General features: G+C 54.3%; 1 protein-coding gene across 1 annotated transcript; it reads left to right on the top strand.

Moving 5' to 3' along the window:
* The first annotated feature begins 6,788 nt into the window (after positions 1-6,788).
* On the top strand, positions 6,789-13,561 carry LOC111772214 (ral guanine nucleotide dissociation stimulator-like). Its single transcript, XM_070259834.1, has 9 exons — positions 6,789-6,921; positions 7,869-8,176; positions 8,894-9,109; positions 10,091-10,160; positions 10,929-11,137; positions 11,436-12,333; positions 12,484-12,605; positions 12,811-12,914; positions 13,256-13,561. The coding sequence occupies exons 1-4, from the start codon at positions 6,789-6,791 to the stop codon at positions 10,109-10,111; spliced, it is 678 nt and encodes a 225-aa protein (XP_070115935.1). The 3' UTR covers positions 10,112-10,160; positions 10,929-11,137; positions 11,436-12,333; positions 12,484-12,605; positions 12,811-12,914; positions 13,256-13,561.
* The last annotated feature ends 2,490 nt before the right edge of the window (positions 13,562-16,051 follow it).

Raw genomic sequence — 16,051 nt, 5'->3', positions numbered from 1 at the left:
CTGGGTCCCTTGTCCTTGGTTTGCAGACTGTTCTCCCTCAGGCAAGTCCTTTTTCTGAGCATTTGAGAGTCACAAACAGTTTCGGAGACTACCTCATTTTTCACTCTTCCCACGGAGTGCCAATTTGCTCCTCCCTCCCACTGTCCCCCATTGTCAGAGGATTCAGGACGTCTCTCTAGACTCCCCACATTCCTCTCTCCCCAGGCCTCTGGAGGGTGGAGCAGCCACCAACATGGAAGCTATCTGCACCTACCACACTGACCCAATGGCTCACAACAGAGAATGTGACAGAGACACCAGGTGATAGAAAGCATCTTTCCTGGGAGCTGAACCAACTGATCCACCATGTCACCCCAAGGGGCCTCTACTCCCTGGTCAGGGACAGCCTTTTTGTCACTCGTGAGTGTTCATGCTGAGCTGGATTCACAGTGATCCTTACTTATACCTGTTCTATTTTATTTCCTCTCTAACAAGGCAGCCCAGGTTCTGATTTGGGGGACACAGAACCTGCATATGTAGAAAATTTCAACTTTCAAACGGAGACTGTGCTGTTAATGGATTTGTAGATCCCAATCATAAAAAAAAAAGAAACTGAACTATCTCGGTAATAATTTTTATATAGATTGCCTGGACAAATGATAAGATCTTGGTTATAATGGGTTTAAATATACTATCAAAATTAGTTTCACTTGTTTATTTTTACTTTTTCACATGTGGCTACTAAAAGAAGTTTAAATTCCATGAGATAGGGTGTGAAATTCTACTGTTGGACAGCACTGTTCAAACCATGAAAATAAAGCCTAGAGAAAGTGGTTAGGGACAATTTTTCCAAGGAAAGGAGTCCATCCGACCCATGCGGCAAGATGCAGAAAACAGTCTCATACACACACACACATGCACAGACTCACAAAACAAAACCAACATCATCATAGAGTTGCCCTGCTACTTCTCAAGTGGCAGGAGGTTGCACTCCTACATTGTCCTAAGTGGATGAACCTCAGGAAAGAAGCCAGAAGTCAAAAGAATTTGCCAATGAGGAAGATATGAAACCAGAGAGTAAGGTCAGGATCATCTGTGAGGTTCCCAGTGGTGGATACTGTTAGTGACTCAATACGTTAGGGAGAATTTTGCAAGAAGGGTTGTTATAGAACTCACCTTTCCTTTCCTAGGTAGAAATATACAAGTTGTGTAAAGAATAATAGCTCTAGCAAACCAATGAAAAGATGATAGAACATGAATATCATTCTTGTAAAACACTCCTGGATTAGTGAACCAGTCAGGGAACAGATGACATTGGATTAAGTTGGACCTCATTAGGCTGATTCCGACTTCATGACCATCCTATGGATTGTCTCATGCCAGGACCTCTAAAACATACTGCCCGCACCACTCTTTTGCCACCAAGGTCCACCAACCAGACCAGTCCTTGGTGACAAATGCCCTGGCTGGGCCCTTCTGACAACACCTGGAGGACTCTCCATAAATCCCCCTCTGTCGTGGCACTCTTTTACCTGCCACTGGCCAGGGAAACACTTCCCCCAAGGCTCACACTGTGTGTGCCCAGTTCTGGGGACGGCACTTCTCCCTCAAGTGAAGAGGAGGATCAGAGTGCAGAGCCTGTGGGCTGCAGCCATTAGGACAAGAACTGGGGCTTGTGGCCAGAGAGAAGAGAACCTGTAGTGGGTGTGGCTCCCAGGGTTCAAGAAGCCCCCATGATACCTGGATAGAATCCCAGAAGACCATGCAGGACAGAGGAGGGACGCTTGGGTGTGATTCTGCTTGGGAATGTCCATAGGGAGGTGGATATGCCATTGGTAATGCCTTCAAAAGTGTTGTTCATTCATCGACTTGTCTTGTCTCAGGGAGTGTTGTCTACATCCATCCAGGTGCTAGTCTCCCCGCTGGAGCAAACAGATAGCATCAGAAGAATGTTTCTATTTCATTTATAATGGATAGGTACAGTGCTTGTCATGTGCTAGGTGTTGCAAGCATTTTTCAAACATTAACTCCTTTAATACTCTGCGTGTCCTTACAAATTAGGTACACTTATTATTCTTGCCAACACCAGGTGAAGAAACTGAGGCACCAATGAGGTGAGTAACTTGCCCACTACCAATATCTAGGAAGTGATTCAGCTGGAATTTCAACATAAGAAGTTGACTCCATATTCTCTGTTCTTAACCATGTTCTTTACTCTCTAATATTTCACACCATGAAGACATTGGCTCAGCATATCCATTTTCTTGTTACACCCAGTAGCCCCACTCTTTGATCTCTGTCTGAAAAAGATGCCATTTGCATCAAAACTGTTGCACAGACACACCAAACTGACTTCTCCTCATATCCCATGTCCTGGAAAATACATAGAGAACTTTTCAAAACCTTTCTTGCCTAGGCTGGGAATGCTTCTGGGAAATCCCACTGTTCCTCTAAGAAGCCAAGGGAAGGCTGAGAGCTGGATCTCAGGGGAAACCTGACCTCAGGAGTTACCAGGAAATTACAGAATGGATGGGAGGCCTCAGCAGGAACTGACTTCAGGATCTGGTGGTGTTTGAAGCTGGGCGCTAATTTTCTGGCTGTGGGTGTAGGGGCTGATGCTGCATTCCAGGGTGAAAGGATGGCTCCCTGTGTTCTTGGGGGAAATCAGACACAGGAAAGAGAAGAAATGATGCTTTCCTTTCACAATGGACTTGGGAGGGGAAACATTTAGGCCAGAAGAGAAGTCATGTTCCTGAGGTCACCGGAAGAAGCTGCCTCTGCCTCCGCCAAGCAGAAAGCCCTCCTTCATGGACTCACTTTATCCAAATGACACCAAGAAGGAGGAAACCATGAGATGCCCTTCCAGGTGGGAGATCTGTGATGGTGGAGACTGTGCCTGGGAGGCTCTGAAAGGCCTCACGGAGGTGACATTTGCTGTGAGCAGAGTGCCAGATGAGAGGCATGTCTGCCTGTGTCTGGGAACAGTTTGAGTGTCAGGGAGAAGGCACCGCTGGTGCAGAGACTCACAGGAAGAAGTGAGTGTGACCAGAGAAGGGCAGAAGGGTGGGGGTGTGGCTGGAAGGAGCCTGAGAAGAGATAGGAGGGCAGATGGGGGCAGAGCAGGGCTGGGTGGCAGGAACTGGCAGACTGTGCTTTTTCCCGTCACTCTCTGATGACATTGCTCTAAGACATTCCACCTAGAAAGTACAAATCCTTGAGATCTCACAAAGTCTGTGTGCCAGGAATGGGGCACAGCTTAGCTGCGTGCCTCTACCTCAAGGTCTCTGTGAAGCAGGTGCTGTGTCTCTATTGCGGCTTGACTCGTGGAGAGTTTGCTCCCAAGTTCACTCACATGCATGTTGATGGGGTTTCTTTGGATTGAAAGTCTGAGTTCCTGCCTGTCTGTTGGCCAATCATTCCCTCCGTTCTCTCCTATGGAGCCTCTTCACAGGGCAACTGAAAACATGCACACTTGCTCTCCCAGTTCCAGAGATATAAGAGGCAGAGAGAGAGGGAAACAGGAGGAGGGAAAGAGGGAGGGGGCTGAAGAATGTCAGTAAGAAAGACGTGCCAGGCTTTTTGTTATTAACCCCGGGTTGTGTGCCATCCCAACACCTTGGCTGCATTCTGCTCAGAAGCCACTTCCTAATGACTACGGTTCCACAAGGATGTGCACAGCAGAAGACAGTGAGCACCGGGAGCCGTGGCGGAGGCTGCCCTCCACATAGGCCGACATGAGGCACTTGGGTCTGACTCTAAGTCAAACAGGAGACCGTGGAAGGTTTCATGCCAGTGACTGGCAATATCTGAATTTCCTCTAATTTCAACCCCTAAAAGGTGCAGACATGGAAATGAGGCCCAGAGGGGCAGTGACTTGCTCAAGGTCCAAGAGCTGCGACCCAGGCCTGTTTTGAGGGGTACAGCACATGACATCACACCCCTTCTTGTAATTCTTTCATCTCTAAGTGTGTGCATCAGACACATGGAAACCAGACCACAGGTGTTGTCACTACTATCTCTTCCACAGCTGAGGACATCCCGAGGGAGCTATTTCTGGCCTCGTCCCCATCGTGCAGGTTAAGAGACTGAGGAGGCCCTGGGAGGCACAATGGCATTTCCAGGACACAGAGCTTCTAGGAAAAAAGAGGCCTGAACTCAGCTGAACTCAGCTTCCTCAAACTGGAAGCCTGGCTACATCTCAACATCCTGTGTTGGGCTCTGTGCTGTCTATTTGTGTACAGTTCTGGAGATGACATAGGCAAGGAGGGTGAGCAGCCAAGAGCCCTGAGGGGTTTTGGGTGGGTGTGATTGAAGGAAGGTGCCCAGGTAAGGGAACCTTGAGGAAGTGACCTCACTTCCTTGGTGACAGACCCTAACAGAACTTAGCACGCTGGTCTCCAGGCGCCCACATTCTAGACATAGCCTCCTATTGAGCTCACTTGAGTGGAGAAACTCAAGAGAGCAGAATGCTCTCCTGTTGTCTCCCGACTTGTCGAGGCTGTGGCTTCAGGAAAGCCAAGAAACAGAGCCTTTTCAGTCGCTACACACACTGGCTTGGCCCTCACCTGCACCACCTCTGGCCATTTTGCAGGAGGAGCCCTCAGGTAACACAGGGCAGGCCAAACGCGTTAGGCCACAATGGGATCCCAGCCCCACACTCCTCTGAGCCTCCTTGTGTGTCAGGGGCAGTAGTGGAGTGAGGGTTGGCAGGGCAAAGCTGTGACCCACCCTGGGCAGGAGCCCTTTGCTGGTTGCATTGATGCCTGGCAGTGCGTCATGTTCCCAGCCTAGGTGGTGGCTAACAGGATGGGAGAATGGGTGCTGGGGACCAAGCTCCTGTATGCATGTGTCAGTCCCGATCCCTCCAGGTGTCATCTCATTCCCTCCCTGGCTGGAGGTCTATGCAGATGCTGCTGGGTACCTGATCTGTGCTGGGGCTTCCTCCTGTTGCCAAGCCGAGGCAGGCCCCTGAGACCTCCTGGCCCGGCTCTCGGGCACTGTCTTTGCAGAGCTGCATGCAGGAGGTGGTCGAAGAGCTGGTGGATGGCTTCGGGTACTCCATCTCCCTGGACAGGGACCAGCTGCACCGTGCCACCATCAATAACCAGGGCTGCTCTGAGGTGAGAGTGGGCACAATGGGTCTTCCTACCCAGGACCCTGAGATGACCAGGGTCGGCCTAGAATCCAACCTCAAACTGCCGTTCTCCTGGGACCCAAAGAGGGCTGTCCCCCATGAATCTCCCACAGTCCCATTCCCAAAGGAATCTGGACTTCTGCTCCTCCCCACCAGCTGCATAGGAGGTTAGGAGGGCACTCTTTGCATTTCCCTAGGAGGATTAGAGAAAATGTTGGTGTCGTTGTCACTTCCCAATAGGCCCTGAGTATCTTTGAATTTTGCCTTTTTTGGAACATGGAACCTCGATAACGAGGGTCTCCAAACTCCCTTTAATGTAAGAGAAATAACCATCAGAGTGTTTTAGAAGTCAAAGGGATTCTCAGAACGTGTCACTGCCCTGTAAACTGTTTCCAGACCTGGGAGGGTTGAGGTGGCCACATAACATTTCCCTCCGTGTCAGGGCCCGATGAAGCCTCAGGCAGTTAGAGGGGATGTCCCTCAGCCCTCACTTTGGGCGGTACTCAGTTCTGACCCACAGGACCTAGAGAAGCCACTTGGCATGCCTAAGACTCTGTTCTCCTCTCTAGAGAGGGGGAGTCTGTTGGGGATTCACTGGGCTGGTGATCTTCACAGAGGGAGCTCTGTTGTCCCTCAGTGAGCAAATGGCCTCCAGGGAGCTCAATGTGGAATCCTTCATCCGCCCAAAGTCAGATTGTACTTTGAAAGCCCAGAGCCTTGCTGAGTGTGGGAGCTCCTGTGTCTCCTGTTGCAGATGTGTGGGAGGGGCTAGGAGTTCCTGGGTCAACTGCAGACCTTGATAATCCTGGTGGGCTGCAGTGGTGGCCCTGACCCTGTGTCCCTCCTCATCCCACCCAGAGTGAAGATGAGTCCACTCTGTCTGTAACTGAGGCCTGCAGGATGCGTGCCCTCCAGGTAGGCATGATGCAGAGGCTCTCAGAGTCTGTGCTGCCAGCCTTCCCCGGTAGAGTCCTCTGCAGTGTCACCACCTCACTCTGCAGTTACTCAGGCTCCAGCACAGCCCACCAGGTCCTGCACCAGCTGTTTCCCATATGACTGCCCGCCTCCTCCTCAGCACAGTAGTGACTCTGCCCACTGCCAGCTGTGTGTCTTGTCTTGGGAATGTCACCACATCTCTCTGAGCCTGAGTTGGCTCCTCTGAAATGTGGAATGGGAGAGGATGAACTTGCTAGGGTTCTCCCAGGGATGAATGGGCTCAGCCATCCAGGTGCTGCCCTGGTGCCCGGCTCTGCAGAGAGGGCCCTGGGTCATGCTGTGGTTGCTGGTGTTGATTATTTCTCTGCCCCCCATGAAAAGTAGTCTTCCTCGCCCTTCACTGGCTTGTGGCTTTTTGAGTTTGGAAAAACACCTGGAGAGCACCCTGTCAAGGAGTTTGAGATGCCATCCAGCTGGTCCTGGTGCTTGTCCTTGGTGTAGACATTTAGGGATCTCTGGGGCCACAGAGGGGCCACAGGCCCACTCAGACACCTGGGGTCGTTCTGGTTGGAGTTCATTTAACAATGCCTATGAAGGACGTTCTGTGTGCAGGGCATCTGCACACACTAAGCGTCACTCAATAAGTGAAGCAGACAGCCTCCCTGGGCCTCCCCTCTAATCTGAGCGTCAGTCACACTTGACATCATTCCTAGGTCCCATCTACCCTCCATCCCGGGCGATGCCCTCATCCCCTTTGGGACACATGGAGGCAGCTTGGCCCATTGTGTGCGGGATTCTGGAGGACAGCACCACCTCCCAAAGTGAGTGGTCTTTGGGTGTAGATGGAGGGCCTCCTGTCTCTAGCAAACAGGGTGAGGGGAGATGATGGAGGGTGTGGCTGGCACAGGCCTGGAAGAACCCTGCATCTCACCCATCTTGTGATTCCCATGGGAAGGCTGAGTTCTGGTGGCTTCCACTCCAGCAGGACTGGACTCAAAGAGAGCTGTGCATGGGTCTCAGGCCCCCTGAGAACCGGAAGGGAGGCTGGGCTGAGTTTTCTCCTAGAGACCCAATCCCAGCAGAGTCCCAGCTCCTTCTGCCTCCCTTTCTCCACATCCACCCCTTGTGAGCGCCACCACCAGGTACATAGTAGGAGGTGCGTGAGCAAGCTGCTCACAGATCTGCTGGAGTCTTCATTCCAGTGGCCCATGTGCATGGAGGGCTGGGCTGGGCTGTGTACAGACCCTTGGGGAGGAGAGTGTCGGTGGGAACAAGAGACTCTCACAGACTCTGCGTTCAGCCTGCTGGATGAGCAGGCCTGCCACTGCCAGGACAGCCAGCCGGGGCTCAGGGCTGGGATGGGCCCCTCCTCTGGATGGGGAGGGGATGGCACAGGGGCCCAGATGCTAACAAGAGTGCCTTGGGTGGGCAGTGTTTAAGGAAAGGCTGGGCCACTGACTCTCTGGCCCATCTGCCTCCCTGCAGTGCTATCTATTTCCTGCTGGGAACCTGGCTGGGCCAAGGGCAGGATTGCAGGGAGCCCCTACAGTTTCCATGCTGGACCCTGCAGCTGGCCACTCTGCACGTCAGCTTTGGTGGCTCACATGTGGAGGGCCATGCCTAACTTCTGCCAGGCCACCTGGAGCACCTCAAGGCCACTGAGGCCAAACAGAAAGGTGAGGGGACTGGAGTCTGAGAAGACTGTCTGTGTTGAGGTTCATGGGCTAGAGTTCCCTTAAAGGCAGTGGAGTCCTTCCTGTCTTTGGAAAGGCACAGAAACTGTCAGGTGTGTGGGTGAAACTTTCTCCTTATCCTGTAGCAGAGCCAGCTCCAAAGCTCCTGCCACATCCAGAGCCAGAGCCAGAGCCAGAACCAGCCCCTGTGCTAGAGCCATCTCCAGCTCCAGCCCCACCACCCGTGGCAGAGCTGGAGCCAGCGTCACCTGCATCGGACCCTACAGGGCTGGAGGAAGGCGCACCATTAACTTCAGCCCCAGTGCCAGCTCCTGAACTAGAGCCCACTGGACCCTGGGCTGTGACCACCGAAAACCAGCTGAGGGAGGAGAAGCCGAACATCTTGGACTTCCCTCCCCGGCTGGTGGCAGAGCAGCTGACAAGGATGGAGGCGGTGAGCAGCGGGGCTTGCAGGGCAGGGGGGCCCTGCCTTCCTGTGCCGTGAGCTGCCCCACACCTGCCATTCCCTGATCCAAAATCTGATGATCTGAGTCCATATTCCTGCTCCCCCGTTACCAACACTGTGACGGGCACTTTCTTAACCCCAAGCGCTTGCTGTCCCCACGTGCACAGCAGAGCCGGACACTAAGGGCACCTGCTGCACGGGGTGGCTGTTCCAATGAATGAGGTGGAAAAGTGCTGCCAGGTCCTTGGGTCGATCATGTGTGTGCCCAGGGGGCCTTCACAACCTCAGCACGTATCAGGCACGTGATGTGTACTGACTCCAGTGGAGACAATCACACAAAGCCAGTGCTTCTCCCTGCCTCAGGGGAATGTGCATGGGAATGAGGAGTGGGACCTGAGAGGGACTGGGATGGTTGGAAGATGGCCCTTGGAGTGGGCCGGTGGGGGCTGCGTTCCAGAGCTTGGAGGAAGTGAGACGGGGCTGGGAGCAAGTCCCCTCCCTTCTGCACAGCACTGTGTCCCGGGTCATCTTGTGCTGGCACCGTCAGTGGACACAGACAAAACCCAGGGAGTCCCACACACCTCAGAGATCGCATCCTCTGCTCCCTGAGCTCCTGCTCTGTCCTCAACCCACCTGGGAGTGTGGGGGACCATGGATGCCGCGCTGGGGTGAGGCAGTGCTGGCAACACTCTGAATCTTCCTCAGGAGCTGTTTAAGAAATTGGTGCCTGCCCACTGCCTGGGCTCCATCTTGTCCCAGCGAGACAACAGGGACTGCGAGTACCTGGCACCCACCATCGGTGACACTGTGGCACACATGAACACCATGACCAACAGTGTCATCGCTACGTGCCTCGGGGCCCCGGGCATGACAGCCCAGGAAAGGGCCAGGGTGGAGGAGCTGTGGATTCATGCGGCTAAGGTAAGTCATGGGAGGCCCATGGAGGCCCTGTCTGGAGTCGTGGGAATTCCCTCTTGTTTCTCAGCTGTCGATATTGAAGTCTGTCGTCTGAGTCCCTGCACTGTCCCTAGACCCTCCTTCCAGGGCCACACTGACCTTGACTTGAGGTCCTGGTGGTGGCAAGCTCACTTCCTTCCTGTGCTCCTTCCTTGTATTCAGCTAAAAATCCTTGTGCCTGGCAGTGTTACTCGTTGGATCCCAGCTGTGCCCTCCCTGGGTTTCCTGGGCATCTGTCTCATCCAGGACAGGAGAAGTCCATGAAGGGACAGAATCCAGAGCTGGAGAGCTACAGCACCCCCTCACAGCTCAATCTCTTCCCTTCCCCAGGGGTGCTGAGGCCTAAGAAACTTCTCTTCCTTCTACATGATCCTTTCTGCTCTGCAGATCCCTGCCATTAAGCGTCTCAAAGACACCTGGGGACAAGTTTCCAGGTGGGTGGGCTGCTATCCATCAAAGCACCACGAGGGTGAGGTGGACCGTGGCGGCCGGCCTTGGGTCTCCATGGTCCCCACAGTCAGCTGAGACCACCTGGGAGACAGCGAATGCCTGGGACACGGACTGATCCGGTTCCTGGGTCTCTGAGTCTCTCAGGGCCCTTAGGCTAACAGTTCTGCCCAGGAACTCATTTCCTTCAATATCAGATTCTGACTTGAACCCAGTTGGAGATTCTCAAGTGTTTCCTTTGCAGGAACAGAAATCTCCATCCAACTGAAACCAAGAGTGTTCAAAACAGATCTGTGTGGTAGATATGGGAATGGAGGCCCCAGGTGACAACAGGAGAGGCCACTCCCCAGTCCAATGGGGACCTCAGGGCTCAGAGCAACACAGTGAAATCCCTTATCCAGGCCCCGGGCTGTTTGGATCGTCTGGGATCTCAAACAAATGGTATGTGCCCTTCCACCACCCCATAGTCTTTCTTTCTTTCTTTCCCCACTCCCCCAGGGAGAGATCCTACACCTTTAAGAAGTGGTGCAGGGGACAGCAGCACGTGAGCAGGAGACTGCTCCTGAAGGTAACCTGGGGCTGGAGATCTGGGAGGAGGGGTGTATGAGGGCCCGGGAACATCCTGAGGGCATCCTAGGAAGTGAGGCTATGGTAAGGCCATCCTGGGGTTCAGAGACCCCTGTGGGTGGGGCAGGAAGGAGATGCCACATGGCTCCCTCAACACCCTCTGCCCTCTCCCTCCACGTCTCAGTTTGGCTATTGTTGGGACACACTCTGGGAGTGCAGAGGTGGGGACCATGGTCAGTGGTGGGGCAGGGCAAGGGGTGAAGGCAGCGGGGACAGGGACTCTGGCTGGGAGGGAGAGTGGCCTCTCCTCAGTGGGTCCTTGAGCAAGTCTCTGCCCCTCTGTGGGCCTCGGTCTCCTCCTCTGGGAAATGGAGGGTGATGACGTGGTGCAGGCCTCACGGCGGTGTGATACCATCCAAGGGAGGACAGGAATGGGAAGAGATTTGTGCTAGCTCCTCCTCGAGAGGTGAGGGGAGAGCAGTGATGACAGTCAGATGAGACGGAGTCCTCAGGAGAGCGCTGAAGGCAGGTGGAGTTCTCCCCACTCTTTCCTGATGAGGAAAGAGGCTCAGGGAGACCTGGGTAGGCCCAAGGTCACACAGGAGTGAGTCCTGGAGCCTGGACTGGTCTAGAATCAGAGCACCCTGGAGGTGGGAACAGTATAGGCAGCAGGGGACTGGAGCCAGATGGCCAAGGTCTGAGGTCAGTGGCCTTGGGGGACATGTGGAGGGGAGCATGGCCTCCTTGACCCTGTCCTTGTCCCCGACAGGAGGCGACCTCCGTGTTGGCCACTGCACAGAGGGTCCACCATGGAGACTGGGAGAGGTGGCAGCAGCAGGTGAGGGTGCCTGGGGGAGGTACCCAGGATTCAGAGGACAGGGCATGCCCCCTCCCAGCTGGAGGACTTCCCCAGGAGAGGGGCCTTCCTCCTCCAGAGCATCTGCTGTGGCCGCTGAACCTGAAGTGCCTGCATTGGCAGTGAGCAGGAGGGGGCCTGGAAGGGCTGGGAGCTGGATGGTTTTGGGTTGGGGAGGGGCAGGGCCCACATCCCCTGGGATTGGCTCACAGCCAGCCCTGGGACGTGACTGGGGGAGTTTGATGTTCCTGGAGAGGAGGGGAGAAGGGAATTGTGTGTGGTGGGGGCTCCTGTGGGTCCTAGGCTGCTGTAAGTGGGAGCCTGGTGTGGGCAGGGGGCTGGGTTGAGAGGTTTCAGGGGAGGGCTCATGGGGGCACCTGAGTGCTGGAACTCATCACCATGCCCACCTTGATGGTGCAGGGTGTCATCCCCTCCCTCGAGATGATCTTCAGTTACCTGGAGCTGCTGAATGATGAGACAGATTATTATGTGGAGGTGAGTGAGACTGGAGGTGGGGCCCTGGGATCAGGCTCCTGAGGGTTTGGGAGGAGAGAGTCCTGCCTGAGCCCTGAGCTCTCACACTTGGAAAGGTCCTCTCTGCAGAGCCTCCCAGCCTCCTGTGGAAGCCAGGGCATCAGGCCCATCACAGCAACGAGTGAGGGGAGGCTCTGCCTAGGCCGCCATCCAGTCTCCCTGGGCTGCTGAGGCTCAGAGCTGCCTGGCTGTGTGGCCACAGGAGGTGGTGTCTGAGCTGGACTCAGCCTCTCCCTCTGGCCCTGCCCATGAGGGAAGAGAAGTCGGGGCCCTACCACTCAGGAAGCACATCAGTGGCTGAGCTGTCCCCTCCTGCCTGAGGCCTCAGTCTCCCCATGTGTCATCGGAGAGGGTTAGATTACAAGGTCTCAGCTCCTCTGCCCCCAGGTCTGGAGCCCAGAGCCTGGCCCAGGTCCAAGTCCGGTCTCTGGCAGGGCCTGCCCACTGGCAGCAGTGCAACACTGGAAGAGGTGGGATGGGGGCTAGTTCTGGGCTAAGGGGGCTGTTTCTGATGGACTTTGGCTGCCTGCCTTCCAGGGCAATGTGCTCAGCTGTCGGAATGAGGTAAGGAGCTGCAGCTTCACTGTGGTGAGAGTGGGTATGTGGAAATCAGAGAGACCCCTTTCATAAGAAGCCCTCTAGGCCAATTTCTGGGGTCAGACATTTATTTGCAGAGTTCGAAATACAAAGCTGTGGATCCTATGGAGTTGGCGGGTGGCGGAAGTGCTGGCATCAAGGACCCCTTACTGGTAGAGGATCTATTTCTGGCCAACTGTGAGAACAGGCACGTCCTGACTGGAATTGCAGGGAAGGAGGGTTCCCAAGTTGGCAAAGGCCCCACACTGGTTCCTTGTCCCCATCCTCACCCCCTCCAAGAGCCCTGCAGGGTCCCCCACCCAGGCCATGTCTCCATCCTGTCCTTCCTCTGTCCCAGGAATTCAAACTCATCAAGGACATCAAGCTGATCCAGAAGGCTGCAAATCTGTACACCGTGCAGCCCGATGAGCACTTTGGGGCCTGGTTCCAGGCCATGGAGCCCCTGAGTGAGGAGGCGAGGTGAGGCGCGGCAGCAGTTGGGTGAGGGGAGGGCGGACTCTCTCTGCAGACCAGCTCCAATGTCCATGGCCGTGGCTCCATGGTCAGCCTCAGATCTGGCTGCATGGCGACCCCTGGGGCCCTGGGACTCCAGCTGCTGGGAGGCTCTGGAAGGCACAGCTCAGGTGTGGCTCCTGGGAGCCCACAGCTCCACTCTGTCCTGTAGCTACAGCCTGTCCTGTCAGCTGGAGCCCCAGTACCAGTGGACCAGAAATATTCGACTCTACTTCAAAGACAAGAAGAGCCACTTCTCTTCCCGCCGAGGGCTGAGTGAGTGTCTGGACTGGCAGTGGCTGAATCCAGGGGCTCAGTACAGATTCAGGCCAAGTCTGGGCCAGGGGAGTCAGACAGCTGTGATGCTGGGGCCCCAGCTCCACCGCTGAGCAGTCCTGTCATGGGCGATTCCCCTCACATTTCTGGGACTGGTTTGTTCCTCTGTGAAGTGGGTGACACTAAATATCAGCCCCTGTGTCAGGGACAAATGGGATGCTGTTGGCTGACTGAGCACTCAGCACCGGGGCTGGGGCACAGGGTACAGTGGGTGCAGGGAGAGGGCAGAGTATGCTGTGATACCGGGGGAGGCCCCCTAGGAAATTCCTCTCTCTATCCAGACACCAGGCCCCCAAAAAAGAGCCCAGTGGTGGTGGCAGATGACGCTCCTGACACCAGCTGAACTACAGCAGGGACACAGCGGGGACACTCAGGTGCACGGGGCCACCTCTCAGATGCTGATATGAATGAAAACTTTGTGATCCATTTCCTGGGGTCCCCTGAAGGCCTCAAGGGATTGGACGACCACCCCATCTCCCTCACACATTTTCCCCAGCGCCTATTTCCCTCTTTGGAGTGGCCATGCTTTTGTTGTCAATAATAAATGCTAAGTTTGGGTATTCTATTAAATTTCTGTTTCTTTCTCAGCCTGGGAGTGGACGTGTGGTTCTTTTGCTCTCTGTGCTCATGGAAATGAGATCCAGAATCTCACATTTCTCCTTGAATTCAGAAACCTCGCAGAGTCCTCAGCTCAGGGTATGTGGTGAAGGGAGAAGTGCCAGTGCCGCCCCTGGCTGCTGAAGGACAGTCCTGTGTCCCCCTCACTCAGAGGACAGGATGATTGCAGTGTGGTTCACCTGGTCCTGGAGCAGAAGCGGCCCCTCAGATCTCCCGGGGCTGAGACGTTGGAGGGACTTTCTCTGGCAGAACAACAGCCACGGAGACGGGGGTGTCTTTAAAAGTAGCACTTGCTTGGGGCCAGCCCAGTGGTGCATCGGTTCAGATCCCATGGTCCCCTTCGGCGGCCTGAGGTTCGCTGGTACAGGTCCCGAGTGCGGACCTACGCACCCCTTGTCCAGCCACGCTGTGGCATGTGTCCTGCGTATAAAGTAGAGGAAGATGGGCACAGATTTTAGCTCAGGGTCAGTCTTCCTCAGCAAAAATAGGAGGATTGGCTGCAGATGTTAGCTCAGACCTAACCTTCCTCAACAGCAAAAAAGCTGGCCCTAGCCTGGGCCTAGCACAATTCCTGCCCAGGACCATGGCTGCCTTTCTGCACTTGGAGGACAAGGGAACGTTTTCCCAATACCTCTTGCCCAAATGAGGAAGTTGTTTTCTGATTCAGTCCCTGGAATTGCATCCACTGTAAGTGGGGAAAATCCTGTAAAGCCTCAAAATGTGCACGTGGAGAGGGCGAGGCTAGAGGAAGGTCCTGTGCAAATGGACTAAGGGCTGGCAGGACTCTCCCTCTCTGGGCCCATCTAGGGTCTCCCTGTTCACCTTTGACCTGGGCTTGGTCCTCCTGGGATTCGGGTCCGTGACTCTGAATCCCATTTCCAGCTTATTTTCTCTCCAAGGGGAAAGATTGGGGAGGCAGCTTTTAGAGCCACAGCCGGGTCTCCCTCCATGAACCTGGTGCTCCCTGGGAACTAGGATTTTCAGCATCCCTGCACTTCCCCATGCAATTCTTTCTTAGGGCAGAAATTCCCTAGATGCTACTAGCCTTTCTGTCAGGTCCATCGTGGCCACTCCTTCCAGGCTGGACCAGATGGATCCCTGGTAAGCTATGGTTTTACAGGCTAACAGACCATAATCCTGACAAGGAATGATCCCACAGTGTTCCTTGCTGCCCAGGGTGACCTCTGGGCTTGTGTGATTCTCAGGTCCATGGTCTTGGACAATCACCAGTTTACACACTCTGGTGTAATTTGACTGGCTTTTCCTAAAGTGGCAGCTGGGCCCAAGCCCATGAAGCACGTAGCCCTTGGGGTGACTGGGGTCTTTTCCACAGTCTTGGCGGCGGTTCTGTCATCGAGGTGTGAACCTTTCCTGTTGGGAAGTTGGAAAGATGAGGCCTAAGAAGGGTGTGAGTTGGGGGTCCTGCAGGCAATGCCACCAAACTAATGTTCTGTGGATGTGCATGGACACAGCCTCACCAAGTATAATCTGGAAATGCTCCCCATGTGGGTGTCCAACAGACACTGGTCTGGCTCAACCGGAGAACCCGCCTGATAACCAACAGCTAAAGAGTGACCACCCGGTCTTTTGAGCCTCATGCCCAGGAAAGACCATGTAAGCAAGGACAGATGAATCGCTTGTCATTTCTGAGTATCCCCTCCTTCCTGATGGCTGCAAGTGTCACTCAGACACTCGGCAGGCTGGACTCTGCCAGGGAGGCTGCCTCAGGACAGCCAGAAGCTGAGGATAAATCCTGGTTCCCGGCAGCCCAGGCCCTTGCTGATGCGGCACAGCCACCCAAGAAAGAGACTTCCCAGAGGAAGGTGGGGAAGGCTGTGCTGTCCCTCCAGGGAGAAAGAGTCGTGGCAGGTCCCAGGGCTAGTCCAGGGCCAGGATGAAGTCACGGGTGTCCCACGAGTGTCTCCTCCAAGACTGGGGTGCTCCTGAGAGCCGACCTGGCAGGTAGCAACATTCAGTAAGTTACATGAGTACAGCTGTGGCAGAGGAGGGACAATTTATCCCATCTTTGGGTTTCCAAATTGGAAATTGTTTGCTGAAGTCCGTGAGTAAAGCAGTTAGCAAATCTGGATGACAGGTTTATTTTTGAAGGAAAGTATGAGTTACCAAAACTGGCTTCCTAAGAGCTAACTAAAGGGAAGAGAAAATAATAATATGAATCTCTTGAAATGCCTCAGGTGCATATAGTGCCAGAGAGAAATCCTCAAAATGTTTGAGGAACTGGAAAGCCAGGTTCTGTTTAAACTGTTGCAGGTGTAAGGTGGGAATGGGTGCTTGAATCTTGTCTTCCTGTGTAAGTGAAAACAAGATCACATTAGGAGTGAACTCAGTCTTTCCAAAGTGGTGTAAGACATGGGATTGTACTCCTCACTCACGTCCCTCAAGAATATCTTGCCACGTGGTCCATTCATTGATGCATCTTCCATTTACAGGAGCTAACA

Source organism: Equus caballus, chromosome 2, assembly GCF_041296265.1.
Source record: "Equus caballus isolate H_3958 breed thoroughbred chromosome 2, TB-T2T, whole genome shotgun sequence".
NCBI classification, from domain to species: Eukaryota; Metazoa; Chordata; class Mammalia; order Perissodactyla; family Equidae; genus Equus; species Equus caballus.
Note: the sequence above shows the minus strand (reverse complement) of the source record. Positions and strands in the feature narration are given on the sequence as shown.

Bases quoted from the DNA above. Each gene is read 5' to 3' on its own strand.
- LOC111772214 (XM_070259834.1), top strand. From the start codon at position 6,789: ATGCCCTCATCCCCTTTGGGACACATGGAGGCAGCTTGGCCCATTGTG. The intron at 6,922-7,868 runs GTGAGGGGAGAT...CTTATCCTGTAG, and splicing joins TCCTGTCTCTAGCAAACAGG to CAGAGCCAGCTCCAAAGCTC. The intron at 8,177-8,893 runs GTGAGCAGCGGG...AATCTTCCTCAG, and splicing joins AGCTGACAAGGATGGAGGCG to GAGCTGTTTAAGAAATTGGT.